General features: G+C 38.0%; 1 protein-coding gene across 1 annotated transcript in view; it reads left to right on the plus strand.

Moving 5' to 3' along the window:
• Window positions 1-20,310, plus strand: part of MEMO1 (mediator of cell motility 1) — a 216,519-nt gene that overhangs the window by 914 nt on the left and 195,295 nt on the right. The window contains exons 2-3 of the mRNA XM_042780681.1: window positions 16-170; window positions 226-394. Of these exons, the coding sequence (XP_042636615.1) occupies window positions 16-170; window positions 226-394 (324 nt within the window). The remainder of the gene's footprint in view (window positions 1-15; window positions 171-225; window positions 395-20,310) is intronic.

Genomic DNA, 20,310 nt, shown 5'->3' on the forward strand with positions numbered 1-20,310 from the left:
GGACCGCGTGGGGAGGGAGCGGGCAGGAGGACGGCCTCGCCGCCGCCTCCAAACGGGCGGCGTCCCGCGCGGGCAGCCTGGGGCCGGCCGCCCTCCCGTTCACCCCGGAGTTTGGTGAGAGGGGAGAGTTGCCGCCTCGGCAGCCTCCTCCCTCTCGGGACCAGGCTAGAGTAAAGAATGTGTTCTCTGTGATTCGGGACCTGAGTCTACTACTCTTCCACTGAGGGGGCTTTGGCTTCTCGGGCTCTCGGGAAGCAGGCGGCCGACCGCCCCCACCCGGAGGAAGGACGGTTTGCCCGGTGGCGGAGTCCCGCTTCTCCCACGCCAGAAGAGAGCGACCCTCCGCCCTCTGGCAGACCGAGGGACACACTTTCCTTTCCTCCCTGCTGGCGAAGCAAGAGGCGCCCTTGACCAGAGGGAGTTCTCACCGTCTGCACACTCTATTCCCTTCACTCCTTACTTAGCCTGAGAGGAAGTGTTCGCTCCTTTTCCTCTTGACAGTTTGGAAAGAGGCACAGATAAGGTGCCCCGTGCTCTTGAAAGACTTGGAATGAAGGATAGTACTTTTTCACGTACTCGACTAGAGAGATAAGATCTCAGCATGTGAGATCTGAGTAGAGTATTCTCAGGGATTGGTAGCTTTGTATGTTCAGGGTAGTGTAGAAGTAAAGCTAAGAGAGGCTTTGAGTGGCCTCCCAGCTCTTTTGTCAGTGTTTTCATTGTTACTGTCATTCACGAATGGGGCAGCTGGAGATGATATCAGGACTTTTCCAGAGCAGCCTCGCCAGTCTCTAGTTCAGCACCAAGCAGGTGCTGGAACTACCTAAGGAATTAGTTTAACAACTGTCTGAAAACAATTTAAGAGTTCTTTAGATGAGATTGTAGGGGCTTTCCCTTTAATAAAACTCTTCTTAGAACGACTGTTTTCTGGGAGTCTCATTTTTGGTATATTAACAAAAAGAAAGTTCCGCTGTGATTGTTTACTCTCTAGTCATTTGGAATTGGTGTAACAACTAAGCCTAACAACTTAATGCTGAATCAGATTGTGTCTCCCATTGCAAATAACTGGGTTGGATAGTGACTTTATTTGTGAGAAAACAAAGATTTGGAAGAAAATTCATTTCTCTGAGGTTGCTAAACTGGCATATAAATATATACATACCTTACTGACTCACTGAAGAATTGCTGTGTCAAAAAGTCAAGAATTGTGATGGTTGTATTTATAATCCTTATATTAGCTATGGTTTTGTATTAAACAATATTTTTTGTAGATTCCCCTCATGATCCTCAATACTTGATAAGCATTTAATTGATTCTCACAACTGAGGATGTCTTATTAAATATATGGGGAAACTTGGAGAAGTTGAGTGAGGTGCCCAAGACTCAGTGACAGAACAACGATTGAGGAATTGGAGTCCCTTACTCCTGGGTTTACCCTCTAATCACCAGGCTAGTGTCTTATTCGTATTAAATTTATCAGGGTATTAACCTTTTCTGGGTTACAAAACTAAGCTTTTTCTTCAGTGCTTTGTAAAGTTAGTCTTTAGTTTTCACTTTCATGGCCATCTTTTTGAATTCTTTCTTTTGTATTGGTTTTCTATACCTTTCTATAGATTTTTAAACTTTTTTTTGACTTTACATTGAAATGTGGGCAAATGATTTTAGAGGCATTTTTATAGATTCTTGAACTTTTTTTTTTAATAGTAAAATAAGACAAATAACACTTCGGACTTGAAAAGTAGTCTTTAGTATATCTCTTCATATGTAACGTGAATCCTTTGAAGTTGTTTCCAGTTCATAAAATTCTGTGCTTATAGCTATTTCAAACAGTAAACTAATATGGGGTATTAAAATTTTAGAATATGTTCATAATTTTCCTAAATTCTGAATGAAATCAATAATGTCATTTTGGTAGTGTGAATTGGCAGAGAGCCTTATTAACAAATTATTAACAAAAGATTCAGGCCATGCATATGACTTTTTCAACTTTAGTAATAATGGTGAATTTAAAACAATTTAGTTGAAAAGCTTATTTTATATTTTTGGAATAAGTGAAATAAAAGTATAGGCAGGTAAACTTTGAGTTGATCTAGCAACTTCTGTAATATTATGCCAGTTTACCTATATTGTAACATTGACTATTGAACAGATTCTAGTATAATTATTTTTCTAGCAAACTAGTCCTAAAAACTTGTAGACAGATACATTTGTGGATTGCTGTTCTGTGGTTCCTGTACCATTCAGGTTGTGTCCATAGTATTAAAGTACATATTCAGTTATTAATACAAGTAAGAGTTAAATAACATTTGCTTCAATTATCTACTTGTTTCATAAAAAAAATATTTTAAATATATATCTTGATTTTTATTATGCCTTATGTGCTAGATCTATTGATAGAGAGTAGTATAAATTGTTCCCTGTCCTCAAGGAATTTACCATGTATTTGAAGAAAGTAGTAACTCAAGGTATTATGAATTCCTTAAAGCTACGGACTATGTTTTATGCATAGTAGATGCTCAGTAAATATTTGAATAAGTATTAAATTGATATTAATAATTTATTCATAAAACAATTTCAGATAAGTTGAGAAAAGTGCTTTTAGGTGTTCTAAGGAGGGAAGTGGGAGCTTTGGTAGTTCAGTGGTTAAAGCATTTGGTTGCTCACCAAAAGATCTGTGGTTCTAATCCACCATAGGAGAAAGATGATGCAGTTGGCTTCTGTAAAGATTTACTGCCTTGGAAATCCTATGGTACAGTTCTTCTCTGTCTTATATATAGGGTTGCTATGAGTTTGGAATATACTTACTGGCAGTAGATTTAGTTTTTTGGTAAGGAAGGAGGAATCACTTCTAGGCAGGATTTGAATTGTGTTTTGAAGAAATGGTATTTGGGTAGCTTTGGAGCTGGAGGAAAGAACATTGGGGAACACCACAAAGATGCAGAGGCAGGAAAATGTGAGTAGGCTAGTTTCATAAGAATAGAGGGCTCATACAGGCATGTAACCCAAGAGCCTGAAATGGTAGGTCGACACTAGAATATAGATCCTATGAATGCTCTGTGGCACGATGAATAACGTGATATGAATAACATTGGCTGTCTCGTAATGAAAAAAGAAATTCAGAGGAGCTCTGGTGGTGTAGTGATTAAAGTATCTGGCTGCTAACCAGAAGGTCAGTGGTTTGATCCCAGCAGCCCAGAATGAGGCAGTCTGTTTTCATAAAGATTTACAGCCTTAGAAACCCTACAGGACAGGTCCAGCTATAGGGTTGTTAGAAGTCAGAATTGACTCTATGGCAGTGGGTTTGGTTTTGGGTTTATGAATGCTTGGCTAAGGAATTTGACTTAGGTAGTGAGAACCAGTGGAGAAGTTTCTGAGTAGGGGACTAATATCAAAGTAGAATTATAAAAAAATTAATCTCATAGGAGGTTAATAATAGTTTCTTTATGGGTATACAACAGGAATGAGCAACCTAACTATGGCCCTGAGGCCAAATTTTAGCCCACCTGTTTAATTTTTTTTAAAACAAAGTCTGTGAGCTAAGAATGGTTTTTATGTTTTTTTAATAAGGTTGTTAAATAATAATAATAATGAAAAGCAAACAGAAATGTGACAGAAATCATGTGTAATGTCCAAGGTCTAAAATATTTACTATTTGGCTTTTTTCAGAAAAAATTTTTGTCTACCTGTAGCATAGGTTAGTGATTCTAAAAATGTGATCTCTGGGCCACCAGCATAATGTATCTGTATGTTTTCTTTTCTCCAGATTTGTTACAGCTTTCATTTCCTTATTTTAAGCCCTTGTCATCTGTGTCCGGACAGTTAGAACCGTCTCCTAAGTGGCCTTCTTGCTGCCAGTTTGATTACCTTTAAGTCCATTCTCTATACTGCTGTCAGGATAATCTATCTGACCACACTATTCCTTTTCTTAAAACTTGACCCATCTTGCCTGGTGGATAACTCCCTTCATGACTTGGCTTCTTCCTATTTCTTTGGTGTTGCTTCACTAACCCCATCCTAGCTCTTGCTTTTAACCACTCTCAAGAAACATCTAGCAGTTGTTCATGTTAGTTTAAATACATTATGCTGTTTTTTACTGCTGTGTTTTTTGCCCAAGCTGTTCCTTCTGTGGGAGCTCTGGTGGCATAGTGCCTAAGGCATTTGACTGCTAACCAGAAGGCTGGCCGTTCAAACCCACCAGTCACTCCTCAGAAGGAAGGTTGGGTAATCTATTTCCGTAGTGATACTGCCTTGGAAACCCAAGGAGGCAAGGAGGGGTTGCTGTGAGTCGGGTCCAACTCGAAAGCAGTATGTTTGGTTTTTTTTTGGTTCCTTCTGTTGGAGTATTTTGCCAGGATAATTACTACTTTTTAAAGACATCCTTTTTTTAAAAAAAAAATTTTTTATTGTGATTTGGGTCAAAGTTTACAGAGCAAATTCACTTTCCATACATCAGTTCACATACACTTTGTCTCATGACATTAACTGCAGTTTCCCACAATGCAACAGCTCTCTTCCCACTTCCCCCTAATAGTTACCTCTTCCCTGTGTCCCTCCCTCCTGTGTACTCCTGCCCTCCAAGCTGTCTCCCTGTGCGTACACAGCCCTTCTATTCCCCGTGATTGATCTCTCCAGGGAGTGTATCTATCTAATGTAAATGTTCAGCTCCTATGCCTGTCTTTTGTTTGGCTGGAAGCCACTGGAGTGGGTTCAATTCCAGACCTGAAGGGCAGATAGGGGCCATAGTCTCAGGGGTTTCACCAGGCTCTGTCAGACCAGCAAACTTGGTCTTTTTTTTTTTTTTTTTTAATGATGTTGAGTTTTGTTTCATGTTGTTCTCCCACTTTATCCAGGATCTCCTACATAGATCCCCCTCCATCCCCTCCAAGGGGTTAACAGTGGTAGCCGGGCACCATCTTAAAGACACCTTTTAAAGATTCAGGTGTTATCACCTCTAAAAAGCCTGATAGCCTTGCTTCCCCCATGATGTGTTTGATGTTCCTTTGTACTCCCATAGTTTCCTGTACATAGCTCTGTACATTTACCTTATTATCTATATATTTGATTCTTTAAAATTACTAATTCCTTGAAGCTAGGGAGCATGCTTCATTAGTTTTTTTTTTTTTTGGTGCATAGTAGATACTCAATAAATATTTGAATAAATGAGTATTCAAATGCTTGGCTAATAGTGGATAATTAGCAAGTGGTAGCTCTTGGTAGCATTTGGAGAGAGATGATTGATGCTGAAGAGCATTGGGGATTACATCATCTGATAGTCAAGAGCATAGTAAAAAAACAAAACCCACTGCCCTGGAGTTGGTTCACCTTATAGCAACCTCTCCTTGGGGTTCTGAGGCAGTATTGCTATGGAAGTAGATCACCCAGTCGTCTTTCCGAGGAGTGGCTGGTGGGTTTGAACTGCCAACCTCCTGGTTGGTAGTCAGATACCATAAGGACTACATCACCAGAGCTCCCTGAGTATAGCAGAGGTGAAGAATTTTGATGATAGAAAAGGATTATTGGGAATCCTGATTAGCATTCAGAAGCACTTTTTAATGTAAGATTTATAATGAAATGTGACATAAATATAGGACAGATGAATTTGTACTAAATCCAACACTAAGCTCAAAAAACATAATTGGACCTGGGCCTCCAGTACCCCTTATATTCTAACACTGTAGAAAAGTTCTGTTTTTGACCTCTATAGATATGGACTCAAGGAGCTCTGGTGGTACAGTGCCTGAGGCATTTGACTGCTAACCAGAAAGTTGGTGGTTCAAACCCACCAGCTGCTCCATGGAAGGAAGATAAGGTAATGAGGCAATCTGCTTTGTAAAGATTTACTGCCTTGGAAACCCTATGGGGGTCGCTATGAGTTGGAGTGGACTTAATGGCAGCAGGATTGGCTTTTTGGTTTTAGATGTGGACTCGTGTGTGTATGTGTGTGTGTGTCTCATTTGTAAATAACTTCTTTCCCACCTTTACACTTGTTAGATTAATTTATGTTGTTTGTAGTACTTTGTTCATTCTTGTTGCTCTCTTGTATTTTATTGTGAGAATGTACACAGTTGTCCATTCTACTATTGATGGGCTTTTTTCTTTACAGTTTTGTTGCTACAGACATTTTGTTACTTTTTTTGGGGGAGGAGTTACAGGTATATATATTTCTGTATTTCTGTTGGATATGTTACCTTAGAGTGGAGTTATTAGGTCACGGTTAATGCCGTGGTTTTAATGGATTCTGCTAATGTTTTCCCAGGTAGTTTTAGAAATTTACATTTCTACCAGTTGTGTATGTGAGTTCCAGTTGTTCCACATCCTTGCCAACACTTGGTATTGTTTTTCATTTTCAGTTATTCTGAAAGAGTGTATAGTGGTATTGCATTGTAGTTTTATTTGTATTTCTCTGATTATTAATGAAGTTGATCACCTTTTCATATGTTAAGGACTTCATGATTGCTGGTCATTTGGATATAGCTTTGGTGAAGTGTCTGTTAAATCTTTTGCCCATTTTTCTGTTAGGCTGTTTGTTTTTTAAATTTTAATATCGATCTGTAATTTTTTTTCAGTTTTTTTATTCATGATAATCTTAATTAAAATTGTAAAAACCACCTGTCTTAGAATACAGTATGAGATATTTTAAGTGCACATAATCCATTATACAAATTCAGTAATTATAATCTCAATTTTGGTGTCATATATTTAATGTATTAGACATACAGGACAATAAAATAACCCTTACCTTGAAAACTTTTATCAAACGTAAGTTTCACATGCGCCTGTAACAAAACTACTTAATCGTCTGTTGTTATGGTAAGAGATACAGCTAAACAACTATGTAGTTTTTTAAAATGTATTTTGGATATAGTCCTTTGTTACATATATGTGTTGCAAATAATATACTGTGCAGCTAGTTCTTTTATTACCTTGGTGTCTTGGTAAATTAAAGTTCTTAAATTTAAGGAAGTCTAGTTTATCAATTGATTAGTGCTTTTTTGTTTCCATTTATGAAATCTCTACTTAATTGAAAGTCTTGAAGTTACTACTTATACTTTTAATATGTAGACCCACAATTCATCTGCTTGGTTTTAGTATATTTAGGAAGTAGTAGTAGATTATATTAAACTTTTTTTTATTGTTGAAGTAATAATTATACATATAGATCAAGTGTGCACCATGATGAATAGTCAGATTTAACATGCCCACTTAACCAGCACACAGATCAAGAAATAAAACATTTTCTAAATTTCAGAGGGATACCTTACATTTTAATGTTTTCTGAACTTAGATGTTTTATATCTTGAGTGTATTAATTAATGTAGGAGGTATGTTTTTTTTCCTGGAAAAATGGTTGTTAAATTGATGGTGCATCTTATAATTAGTGGTGTCATAGAATTGAGGAAATGTGATATCAAAAAGTTTAATGCTTTCAGAGAGCATTCTTGAAAGTTTGTATGATATATATCATAAATGCAGTTTTACTTTTTAAGGTGCTTTCATTCATTGTACTGTATTTCTGAATATAGTCAGTAAAATTATATCAGGATTCAATAGCTGGAAAACCACAACTGTTACACTATTTTTTGGCATGTACTTTGAGTTCTAGAGGATCAAAATAGAATACTTTGATGTGTGAGAAATTGAAAACTCTTGACTAATGAAAGTATTTTTCTTTTTTAATTTTTATTTTTATTGTGATTTGGGTGAAAATTTACAGAGCAAATACCCTTTCCATACAGCAGATCACATACACTTTGTCTTCACCACAATTTAGCACAATGCAACATCTCCTCTCCCACTTCCTCCCAATAGGTACCGCTTCCCTGTGACCAACCCTCCATGCACTCCTACCCCCTGAGCTGTCTCCCTGTGCCTGAGCAGCCCTTCTTTCTCTCTTGCTTGTTCTCTCCAAGGAGTGTATCTACCTCAGGTAAATGCTCAACTAGTATGCCTATCTACTGCTTGGCTGGAAGCTACAGGTGAAAGTATTTTTGTTTAAAGAGAAGAGACTGTTTAATAATATTTAGTTTTGAAAGGAGCTCTTTTAGTTTACTAAATATGGTTTTCTGTATCCTGATTTGTCTTTCCATCTCATTCTATTCTTTTACCTTGGGGAAATGAAGAGGAAAAGAACAAATTTACTGTTGAAATTATTGATTGATTACTTGTAGTTTTTTCCCCCTCACTTTTTGTTTTTCATATTCTGTTTCTAAGTCAAAATCATCTCCTTCCCTACTTCCATGGTATAGTTTGTATTACTTGAGTTTTTGTCCACTTGGAGGAAGATAAAAACCACACACACAAAAGTCTTTCATTAAGTATATTTTATGGGCACACTACATACAAATTACCTCTAACCCTCAAAAGGATGCTACATGATTGGTATTATCTGCACTTATGGGCGAGGAAACCCTGACTCAAAGAGGTTGAGTAAGTTGTTTAAGGTACAGCAAGTTGGTGGAAGAGCCAGTCTGACTATAAAGCCAGAGTTTAGTTTTATGGGCAGGGAGTTAGGGTGTGATGTAATGCCCTAAATACTGAGCTTTTTCTGTCCCACTTCAGGTTTTTTTAAACCACAGTATGTACTTTTAATTCACATATATAATTCATAATTTATATAAAGCCTTTTATAATTAAACATTTTTGTTTATTTTAAAAATAATTCTAGGATGGATAAGGCAGGCAAGTCTTTACCCCATTCTGTCCTTTTATAGATAAGGAACTGAGAGTTGGAGAAAGCTAACCTGCCTGAGTCATAAAACTAGTAAATGGTAGAGTTAGAATTTGAACCCAGGACTTGTGATTCAAACCTGTTGTTTTTATCAGACAGTAATAATTGAGTACATAAAAAGTTGAACTGTTTGGAATTAGTAAATATCTTACATTATAAAATAATAAAAAGCATAATACATTTAATATGAATATTAATTATATAATGTAAATAATGACAAAGAAATTGGTATGTTTTAATTAGAGAGAGTCCCAGAATTTGAATTTGTCCTATCAAACTTTGGCCCTTCTGGAGAGGCTCTATTTAACATTTAGTGATTCAGCACTGAGCAAATTGAGTTCTGTATAAAAGACAGTGCTGTAGGTACTAGGTATAAAGCAAGGGGTGAAACAAAAATTTTAGAGTTTCTATTTTACTTGAGGAAGACAAATAAGATATATAGTATGCTAGGTAGAGGTAAATTCTATAGAGAACAATAAAGGAGAGCAAGCATAAGGAAAGGTAAAGACTGGATGAAAATGGTTACAGTTTTAAATAGGATGGAAAGAGAAGACTTCACTTGAGACAACATTTGAGTAAAGACTTGAAGTTGATGAACAAGTTTTGCATATTATATGGTAGCTTGGTAATTATTGTTTCATTACCTTTAGTTCTTTTCTCACTTCTTATCCTTTTACAAGATAATTTTAGGCAGAGGGTATAGTAATCTCAAGTGCCTTGAGACTAGAGCAGGTCTGGAATATTTGGAGAACAGAAAAGAAGCCATAGTCTGTGGAAAGAAGCGAACTAGAGGAGAGAATATGAGATGATGTCAAGTGGTAAGTGGCGAGAGTAGGGGGCACGAAAGGATTGTGGCCAGATGTTAGGTTTTAAAGGTCATTGTAAGGACTTTGACTTAATAAATAGCCGTTTAAAGGTTTTGAGCAGGTAATGTTAGATGCTGTTGAGTTGACCCCAACTCATGGCAACCCCATACACAAAGGATCAAGCCACTGTGTTCCATAGAATTTTCATTGCTTATTTTTCAAAAGTAGATTGCTAGGCTTTTCTTTATGATTTGTCTTAGTCTGGAGGCTCTGTTCTTCCCCATAGCTACACACAAGCCTTCAATGAAAGATGAGTTGACTGTACTTGAGGTATATTGGATTTTATGCATAGAAGGCAGGAATTCTGCCACTGAAGCACCACTGCCCCCAAGAGTTGATGATATTGTCTTTTAGTTTTAATAGAATCTTTGGCTTCCATATTGAGCATAGATGAGAGTGGAGGAGTGGTGAGGGAAGGGGGCAAGAGCAGAATTGGGGGACCAGTTAGGAGGAGAAAAGTAATCCAAGTGAGAGATATGATGGCTTAGACTAAGTAACAGCAGTGGAGATGATGAGAAATAGTTGGTTTCTGGATATATTTTGAGGTAGAGCTATTTGTTAACATATTTGAAGTAGAGTGTGAGAAAAAGAGAAGAGTCAAGGTTCTCTCTTATGGTTTAGCTCTGAGCAATTCCAGTAATGGAGTAGTTAAGGGGGAAAGTCTGGAGCTCAGTTTTGTTTAATTAAACTGGAGATGTCAATTACACAGACAAGTGAATATATGAGTCTGGAGTGGAGTGAGGGGAGAGGGCTAGATGAAGATGAAAGACATACTTGGAAACTGTCATAGAGCTAATATTTAAAGGTAAGTGTTTTGATGAAGTCATTGTATTGAGAGTAGCTTTAAGAATGACTGAGTATTAGAACACTTCCAACATGAAGAGGGTGGGGAAATAAGGGAGATCCTGCAAAGAAGTCTGAAATTTAGCGTCTTATGAGGAGGAATGCGGGAGCCAAGTAAAGAAAATGCTTTGCGGCATCTTCACACTGTATATATGGGTTCACCTGAACATTTATTTATTTATTTATTTTTGACAAATACATGTAAGTCTGGCATTAGCCACTGTGGTCTTGCCATCTCTTAACACTACTGCCAGAGTTTCCTAATTGGTTGTCAATTTGTATTTTGTGCTCTGCATAGTAGTCAGAGATTTTTAGAAATGTGAATCAGATCATAAAATCCTTTTCTCACAACCCTTACATCATTCTTAGAATCACATTCAATGTTCTTTTCTTTCTTAAGAAAACATTAAAAAAAAAAAAAACCATACCCACTGCCATTTAGTGATCCCCATTGGGTTTCCAAAGCATAAATCTTTGTGGAAGTAGATTGCCCCATCTTTCCGTGGAGTGGCTGGTGGGTTTGAACCACCAACCTTCTGGTTAACAGTCAAATGCCTTAGGCACTGTGCCACCAGAGTTCCAAGAAAATACCATTTAGTAGAAAAACCTGAGATTTGCAATCAGAATAATAAAGATTCCTATCTTTCTTGAAGTACATGCTGTCATTACTGTCAATAGGATTGCATAAAATAATGAACTGTTCTTCCCCTTAGTTTCTTCATCTTCAAACTGGGGATATACTAACCTTTTTTTTTTTTTTTTCCCCCATTCTGCTATACCAATGGATTTTAAAAAATTCTTTGTACTTTTATTGTAATATCAAATATCCTTTCTTTTGTACCTTCAAAAATTTATTGTTATAAAATATATGATGATGATGTTGTTAGGTGCCGTTGAGTTGGTTCCAACTCACAGTGTGACCCTGTGTACAACAAAATGAAACATTGTTAGATCCTGCACCATCTTCACAATTGTTGCTGTATTTGAGTCCATTGTTGGAGCCACTGTGCCTGTCTGTCTGGTTGAAGGTCTTCCTCTTTTTTTCACTGACTCTACTTTACCAACCATGATATCCTGACCCTCCAGATAAACCTGTAAAAATGTGAGACAAAGTCTTGCCATCTTGGCTTATAAGGAGCATTCTGGCTATACTTCTAACAAGACAGATTTATTTGTTCTGGTACTATTCTTCATCAACACTATGACTGAAAGTTATCAAGTATTCTTTGGTCTTTATTATCCATTGCCCATCTTTTGCATGCATGAGGTGATTGAAAATACCATGGCTTGGGTTAGGTGTACCTTAGTCCTCAAAGTGACATCTTTGCTTTTTAATACTTTAAAGAGGTCATTTGCAACAGGTTTGTCCAATGCAGTATGTCGTTTGATTTCTTGGTTGCTGCTTTCATGGGCATTGATTGTGGATCCAAATAAAATGAAATCCTTGACAACTTCAGTTATTTTCCTTTTTTAATCATGATGTTGCTTATTGGTTCACTTGTGAGGATTTTTGTAATCACTATGTTGAGGTGTAATCTGTCCTGCAGGCTGTAATCTTTGATTTTCATCAGTAAATGCTTCAAGTCCTCTTTGCTTTCAGCAAACAAGGTTGTGTCATCTGCATGTCACAGATTGTTAAAGAATCTTCTTCCTATCCTGATACCGTGTTCTTCTTCATATAGTCTGGCTTCTTGTATTATTTGCTCAGCATACAGATTGAATAAATATGGTAAAAAGATACAACCTTGACTGTCGTGGAATGAATTGTGTCACATTAAACTTCGTTTCAATTTGGCTGGACCGTGATTCTTAGTGTTTTAGAAGTTATGTAATGAGGTATTGTGGTCAATACTTAATGATACCCCATGATGTTATCTGATGTGATAAGCCAATCAGGTGTAAGTGGACAGAGATTAAGGGTAGGTTGCAACACCCTTAGTCCTGTCACATTCCTGATCTAATGTAAGGGAAGCTTCCCTGGGGTGTGGGGCCCACAATACCTTTTATCCTACAAGCCATAAAAGGAGACAGAAAGGGGAGAGGGGAGGCTATTACACCAAGGAAAAGGATCCAGGAGCAGACTGTCTTCAGGGTCCCTGTGCTGGGATCTTCTAGGAACAAGAGACACAGAAAGTCTTCTCCTAGAGTCAGTACTCTGAGTTTGGACTTCCAGCTCCCTAAACTTTAAGAGAATAAATTTGTTTGTTAAAACCATCTACTTGTGTTATTTCTATTATAGCAGCACTGTGTAACTAAGACACTGACGTACACCTTTTCTGATTTTAAACCACTTAGAATCCTTTTTTTCTGTTAGAACAGCTGCTGCTTAGTCTGTGTACAGGTTCCTCATGAGTACAAGTAAGTATTCTGGAATTCCTGTTTTTCTCAATGGTACCTATAATTTGTTGTGATCCATACAGTCTAATGCCTTTGCAGGGTAAGTAAAGGTAAACGTCTTTCTGGTATTCTTTGCTTTCAGCCCAGATCCATCTGACATCAGCAATGATACTCCTCGTTCTGTATCCTCTTCTGAATCCAGTTTAACTTCCTGTCACTTCCCTATCAGTGTACTGCTGCAACTGTTTTTGAATTATCTTCAGCAAATTTTACTTGTGATATCAGTAATACTGTTCTATAATTTCTGCATTCTGTTAGATCACCTTTCTTTGGAACTGGCACAAATATGCATCTCTTCTAGTCGGTTGGCTAGGTAGCAGTCTTCAAATTTCTTGGCAGAAACAAGTGAGGGCTTCCATTGTTGCGTCTGTTGAAACATCTCAGTGGGTATTCTGTCAGTTCCTAGAACTGTATTTTCCACCAATTCCTTCAGTGCAACTTGATCTTCTTTGTTCAGTGTGGTCAATTCTTGATCATCTGGTACCTCCTGAAATGGTTGAACATCGACAGGTTCTTTTTGGTGACTATATATTCTTTACATCTTTTGATGCTTCTTGCATTGGTTCAATATTTTGCCCATAGAATCTTTCAGTTTTGCAACTAGAAGCTTGAATTTTTTCTTTAATTATTTCAGCTTGAGAAATGCTGAATGTGTTCTTCCCTTTAGATTTTATGACTCCAAGTCTTTGCATATATAATTATAATACTTTTTCTTCTAAGGACATCCTTTGAAATCTCTGTTTAGTTCTTTTATGTGATCATTTCTTCCTTTTATTGTAGTTCTTACTCTCTGTTCAAGAGCAAGTTTCAGAATATCTCCTGACATCCATTTTGGTCTTTTCTTTCTTTCCTGGCTTTTTAAGAATCTTTTACTTTCTTTTATGTATGATGCCTTTGTTGTCTTCCCACAATTTTTCTAATCTTTGGTTGTTAGGGGAGCTCTGGTAGTATAGTGCCTAAGACATTTGACTGCTAACCAGAAGGCTGGGGGTTCAAATCTACCAGCCACTCCTCAGAAGGAAGATTGGGCAATCTACTTCTGTAGAGATACCGCCTTGGAAACCGAAGGAGGGGTCACTATGAGTCAGAAATGACTCAATGGCAGTGAGTTTGGTTTGTTGGTTTGGTCATTAGTGTTCAGTGTGTCAAATCGATTCCTGAGATGGTTTCCAAATTTAGGTGGGATATCCTCAGGGTCTTACTTTGGCTCTTGTGGACTTGTGTTAATGTTCTTCAGCTGCATCTTAAAGTTGCATAGGAGTAATTGATGGGTCTATTCTGCAGTTAGAACTTGGCCTTGTTCTGAGTGATGATAATGAGCTCCTCTATTGTGTCTCTCCATCAATGTAGTTGATTTGATTCCTGTGTATATCTGGTAAGGTCCACATGTGTAGTCATTGTTTATGTTGTTGAAAAAAGGTATTTGCAATGAAATAAGTCTTTAGTTTTGCAGAATTCTATCATAGATCTCTGGCCTTGTTGTTATCACTAACTACTGATCCTTCTTTGTTTTCCAATTTTGGCATTCCAATTACCAGTGCATCTTGATTGCATGTTTAATCAATGTCAGAGTGCAGGGAACTTCCAGAAATGCAAGCTGGATTCAGAAGGGGACATGGAACAAGAGGGATTATTATAGCCGATGCCAGATGGATCTTGGCTCAAAACAAAGAATACCAGAAAGATGTTCACTTGTGTTTTATTGACTATGCAAAGACATTCGATTGTGTGGATAATAACAAACTGTGGATAACATTGAGAAGAATGGGAATCCCAGAACACTTAATTGTACTCATGAGGAACCTGTACATAGACCAGGAGGCTGTCGTTTGAATAGAACAAGGGGAAACTGCATGGTTTAAAATCAGGAAGGGAATGTATCAGGGTTGTACCCTTTAACTATACTTATTCAATCTGTATACTGAGCAAATAATCCGAGAAGCTGGACTATATGAAGAAGAATATAGGATCAGTCTGCAGTATGAATATGAATTACACCTCACTATAGAGCTCTGATAGGGAGCTCTGGTAGCATAGTGGCTAAGACACTTGCCTGCTAACCAGACGGCTGGCGGTTCAAACCCACCAGCTGCTCCTTGGAAGGAAGGTTGGGAAATCCTACTTCCGTAGTGATACTGCCTCGGAAACCCAAGGAAGGGGTCGCTATGAGTCGGGTTTGACTTGACGGCACATAACAACAATAACAACAACAACATAGAGGTCTGGGAGCATACTGCCTAAGGCATTTGACTGCTAACCAGAAGGCTGGCGGTTCAAACCCACCGGCCACTCCTCGGAAGGAAGATGGGACAGTCTACTTCTGTAGTGATACTGCCTCGGAAACCCAAGGAGGGGGACTCGATGGCACATAACAACAACAACAACATAGAGAAAACAAAAACAACTGGACCAGTAAACAGCATCATGATGACTGGAGAAAAGGTTGAAATTGTCAAAGTCTCCATATTACTTTGTTCCACAATCAACACCAGTGGAAGCAGCAGTCACGACATCAAAAGACATTGCATTGGGCAATTCTGCAAAAGACCTCTTTCAAGTGCTGAAGAGCCAGGATATCTCCTTGAAGACTAAGATGCACCTAACCTAAGCCATGGTGTTTTCTGTTGCCTCATATGCATGTGAGAGCTGGACAGTGAATAAGGAAGACCGAAGAAGAGTTGCTGCTTTTGAGTTGTGTTGGCGAAGAATGCTGAAAGTACTGTGGACTGCTGAAAGGACTAACAAATCTGGCTTGGAAAAGTGCAGCTGGAATGTTTCTTGGGAGTAAGAATGGCCAGACTTCATCTCACCTACTTTGGTCATGTCAGAAGGGACCATTCCCTGGAGAAGGTTGTCATGCTTGGTAAAGTGGAGGGTCAACGAAAGAGGGGAGGGCCCTCAACAAGATGGATTGACATGGTGGCTGCAGGAATTGGCTCAGGTATAACAGGGATCGTGAGGCTGGCACAGGACCAGGCAGTGTTTTGTTCTGTTGTATATAGGTTGTTATGAGTCAGAGATGACTCGATGACACATAACAACAGCAACAACAACATGGCTGCCATTTTTCTGTTAATATCTATTAATTTTTTTAATTAGATATAGTGAATTTTACTTCATTAAGTACTGTTATTTGTGGTATTCATAAAGAATGCTGAACATTATTTCTGGCAGACAGTTACGTATAGGTCAGTTTGATCATTTTGAAATTTAAGTTTCTTTTTTTGACTATGCAAAGACATTTGATTGTGTGGATAATAACAAACTGTGGATAACATTGAGAAGAATGGCCCTCCCCTCTTTCGTTGAAAGAATTGGCCAGGGAAGACCTTATGAATAGCAAAGAAACACTGTTTTTTTTTTAAGGATAGTTTAAGACTAGTATAGTTGTATCTTAAGTATATCATATATAATTATACAGGGTTGTTGAATCAGAATTGACGTGATGGTAATGGGTTTTTAGTTATAGTTCTATCATTAAGGCATGACTATTCTGTCATCTCAGTGCTCCATATAAACAATGAAGTATTTCCACTTACCCTAGTGGTTTGTTGTTGTTGTTGTTATGTGCCGTCGGGTCGGACCCGACTCATAGCAACCCCTCCTTGGGTTTCCGAGGCAGTATCACTGTGGAAGTAGATTGCCCCATCTTCCTTCCGAGGAGTGGCTGGTTGGGTTTGAATTGCCAACCTTCTGTTAGCAGTCAAGTGCCTTAACCACTATGCTACCAGAGTAGCACCAATGATTTAAGGCTCTGTGAGCTCTGGGAATTACTTTACCCTCAGAAGTTTTTCTTTGCTGTACATTTGGGGTTTCACCTTATGCGTGTGCAGACTCGTATTGAGCCTACAACTCAAGCAAAACTCTCTGCAGATTTCTGGAATTCTTTTTCTGTGTGTCTGTAAACAAGCTAAAATGCTTATTCTAAGCAATGATAAGTTCTTATTATACGGGGGCTTGCATCTTCAGTTGAAATAAAAAAACCTAGAACAGAGGTCACATAACTTTTTCTGTAAAGTAAATACTTTAGGCTGGACAGACCATCTCTATTGCAGCCATTCCACTCTGCCATCGTATTGTGAAAGCAATAATAGTTAATATGGAAATGAGTAAGTGTGGTTGTACTTGAGAAAACTTCATTTATTAAAAAATATTGCAGACCTGATTTGACCTAAGGGCCGTAGTTTGCTGACCCCTGACCTAGGAGACTTCAGCTTGAAAACTTGATTAAAAATCAAGGAGAGGTACCAATCCATATAGAAAGAAGTATGTCCTTTCATGTAGAACTATTAAGAAAGATAAAGAAATAATTAAATTTTTTATTCAACTTCTACCCACAGAAAGTATTGCCTATTAATAGAATTCTCCTCTGAGTTTTAAGTAGTGAGGAGTTAAGCTGCTTCACTGAAGGCTCAAGCTAAAAGATAGCTTTTAAGTTTTAGAAGTTAATGGGTAAGTGCTGATTTCACCTGGTTATTATTTATTTTATTATTGCTTATTTTGTTTTTTTTTCAGATGATTAGCTTATTTGTAGGTTTAAATTTTTTTTTTCTTGACCTAAGTTTATCAATTCTAGTAATACCATTTTGTCTGAGCTGAAAAAAATTGGGGTTTTTTTTTTGGTGCTTTTCTGAGATCAGTGTAGAAATTGAAAATACATTTGAATTATGGCTTAGAAATATTTTTAGTTTAATATTTAAAGGAGGTGAGACTATGGTAAATTTTTCAATAAAAAATATTTTTAAATAAATTTGAATACATTCATGTTTTAAAATAAAAGCTATATAAAAAGTTACGCTTTCAGAAGTCTCTATCCTGTGCTTGTCTCAGTGTATTCCATATTCTCTCTTACAGACTTTTATTAATTTCTTGTATATCTTTCTGGTGATTCTCTATGTAAATACAACAAATGTGAATATAAGTTGTTGCTCCCTTCTTTTTTCCAGCAAAGGTTAACACATTGTACCATTGTCCTGTAGTTTGCCGTTTTTTGTAGTTAAATTTAATACTTGAACGATCTTTTCATGTTAGGACATAACAGAATTTTTTTTATGTACAGAGAGCATCTCTTGTGTGTTTGTATGACAAATTTTGAGGACCTGAAAGTTCAAAATATGGTATCTCTAGTCTTGCATTTTTTTATTGTAAATACCATGTTGTAAGGATCTTTCTAAAATACTCTGTTTTAGTTTACTATTGATGCTGCAACGAATTACCACAGAATTAGTGGCTTAAAACAACACAAAATAAGTATAATTCTGGAGTTCAGAAGTCCAACATGAGTCTCACTGGGTAAAAATCAAGATATTGCCAGTGCTTCTTTCTTTTTGGAGGCTGAAGGAGAGAATTTGTTTCATTCATTGCCTTTTCCTGCTTCTAGACACTGCCCATATTCCCTGGTTCATTGCACTGTTTCTTCTTCCTCAAAGCAAGAGTATGCTTATGCTTCCATTTCTCTGGATGTCTCTCTTCTGCCTCTGTTCAATTAAAACGACCCTTGTAATCTTGGGTTGTTGTTGTTGTTATGTGCCGTCGAGTCAGCCCCAACTCATAGCGACCCCTCCTTGGGTTTCCGAGGCAGTATCACTACGGAAGTAGATTGCCCAACCTTCCTTCCGAGGAGTGGCTGGTGGGTAATCCAGGATAATTTCCCTATTTTAAGGTCAGCTGAGTTGTTGTTGTTGTTTGCCATCGAGTCGGCAAACTTAATTACATTTGAACCTTAATTTGCCTTTGCTTTGTCTCATAACATATTTCTAGGTTCTGATAATTGAGATATGGACATCTTTGGGAGGCCCTTATTCTTCGTTATTAGTACCACACCTTTCTTTTTTTGTGTGGACTGGGATTGTCAGTTGTCTCTGAGACACTATGGTGTCAATGTATTTGTATTGAATTGGTAATTGTATGTTGGTGTGATTTGCCCAGGTTATTTTGGGGAGCGCTTTATTTTGTTTTGATATATCCTAGGTATGGGGTTAGGAGGAGCTGAGGTAGCATAGTGCCTAAGGCACTTGACTGCTAACCAGAAGGCTGGTGGTTCAGACCCACCAGTCACTCCTGGGAAGGAAGGTTGGGCAATCTACTTCCATAGTGATACTGCCTCGGAAACCCAAGGAAGGTTCCCTATGAGTCGGGTTTGACTCGACAGCACATAACAACAACAATGCTGTTGGTGTGCTACTCTTTTTGCTAGTGTGGCAGCAGTTACACACTCACCACCTATCTCCTAGTGAGGGTGACAGAGGATGAGAATGTGCACACAGATCTCTGTTCCCTGTTCTTGTAAAGGAGTTGAGGTCAGATAGATCTGGTATTGGCAACTGTCTGTCCTTATTAGTTGATGCAGAAGCAGGTGGTGGCCCTCACCCAGTTATTGGCACTGTAGGAGATACAGATGTGGTTGGGTCATGTGGGCATTGTTGCTTTCTGGTCATCAACCACCTGTGTGGCTGCCAGTGCTATCTTTGGCAACAGAGCCAATTACCAGGTTGCTGCCTGGATAGCAGTGCCCCTTGCAGGTATTCAAAATGGCTGCATTTTCAGGCCATTCAACAGTACACAGCTCTGTTTGTCTTCTTGTTTGCTGTTTTCATTCAGTTTCTTCTACTTTCACTCACTGCCATCAAGTGAATTCCAACTCATAGTGACCCCCATTGGGTTTCTGAGGTGGTAAATCCTTATGGAAGTAGATTGCCCCTGTCTTCCTTCCGCAGAATGGCTGGTGGGTTTGAAACACCAACTTTTTGGTTTGCATTCAAATGCCTTTGGTCCTGCGCCAACAGAGCACCTTAATTTCTTATACTAAAACAAACAAACCAAACTCACTGCCATCGAGTCAAATCGGACTCATAGTGACTGCTCCTGTGTTTCCAAGGCAGTATTTCTATAGAAGTAGAAATAGTAGATTGCCCCCAGTCTTCCGAGGAGTGGCTGGTGGGTTTGAGTCACCAGCCTTCTGGTTAGCAGTTAAATGCCTTAGGCACTATGCCACCAGAGCATCCAGTTTCTTTATCCTTCCCTCCGAAGCTCAGGGGTTCCAGGATTATCATCTGTTCTGTTTCAATTGATTTATCATTTCTTTATTGTAGAGGGTCAGAGTAGTTTGTCTGCCTATTCCATCTGGCCAGTCTGTTCCAGAAGTCTACACTCCTCTTTTTTTGGTCATTGCTTATTGTGGTCTTTAGAAGAGTATTGTAATGATGTGTTCAGTAAGGTAATCCAAAATTGAATAGCTTGTATAAAATCTCACTTGATTTACAGCAGCAGTTTTCAGTCTTTTTGATTTTAAAATCTCTTTATGTTCTTTAAGGGTATTCACATACCCAAAGAGCTTTAGTTTATGTTGGTTACATCTATTTACTGAATTAGAAACTAAAACTGACAAACGTTAAACATACTTAGGTTTAATTTATTTAAAAATAATAACGATAAACCCATTACATGTTAACATGAGTAACATTTACAACCATATAT

Source organism: Orycteropus afer, unplaced genomic scaffold, assembly GCF_000298275.1.
Source record: "Orycteropus afer afer isolate SDZICR_OR568_19922 unplaced genomic scaffold, OryAfe1.0 scaffold00054, whole genome shotgun sequence".
NCBI classification, from domain to species: Eukaryota; Metazoa; Chordata; class Mammalia; order Tubulidentata; family Orycteropodidae; genus Orycteropus; species Orycteropus afer.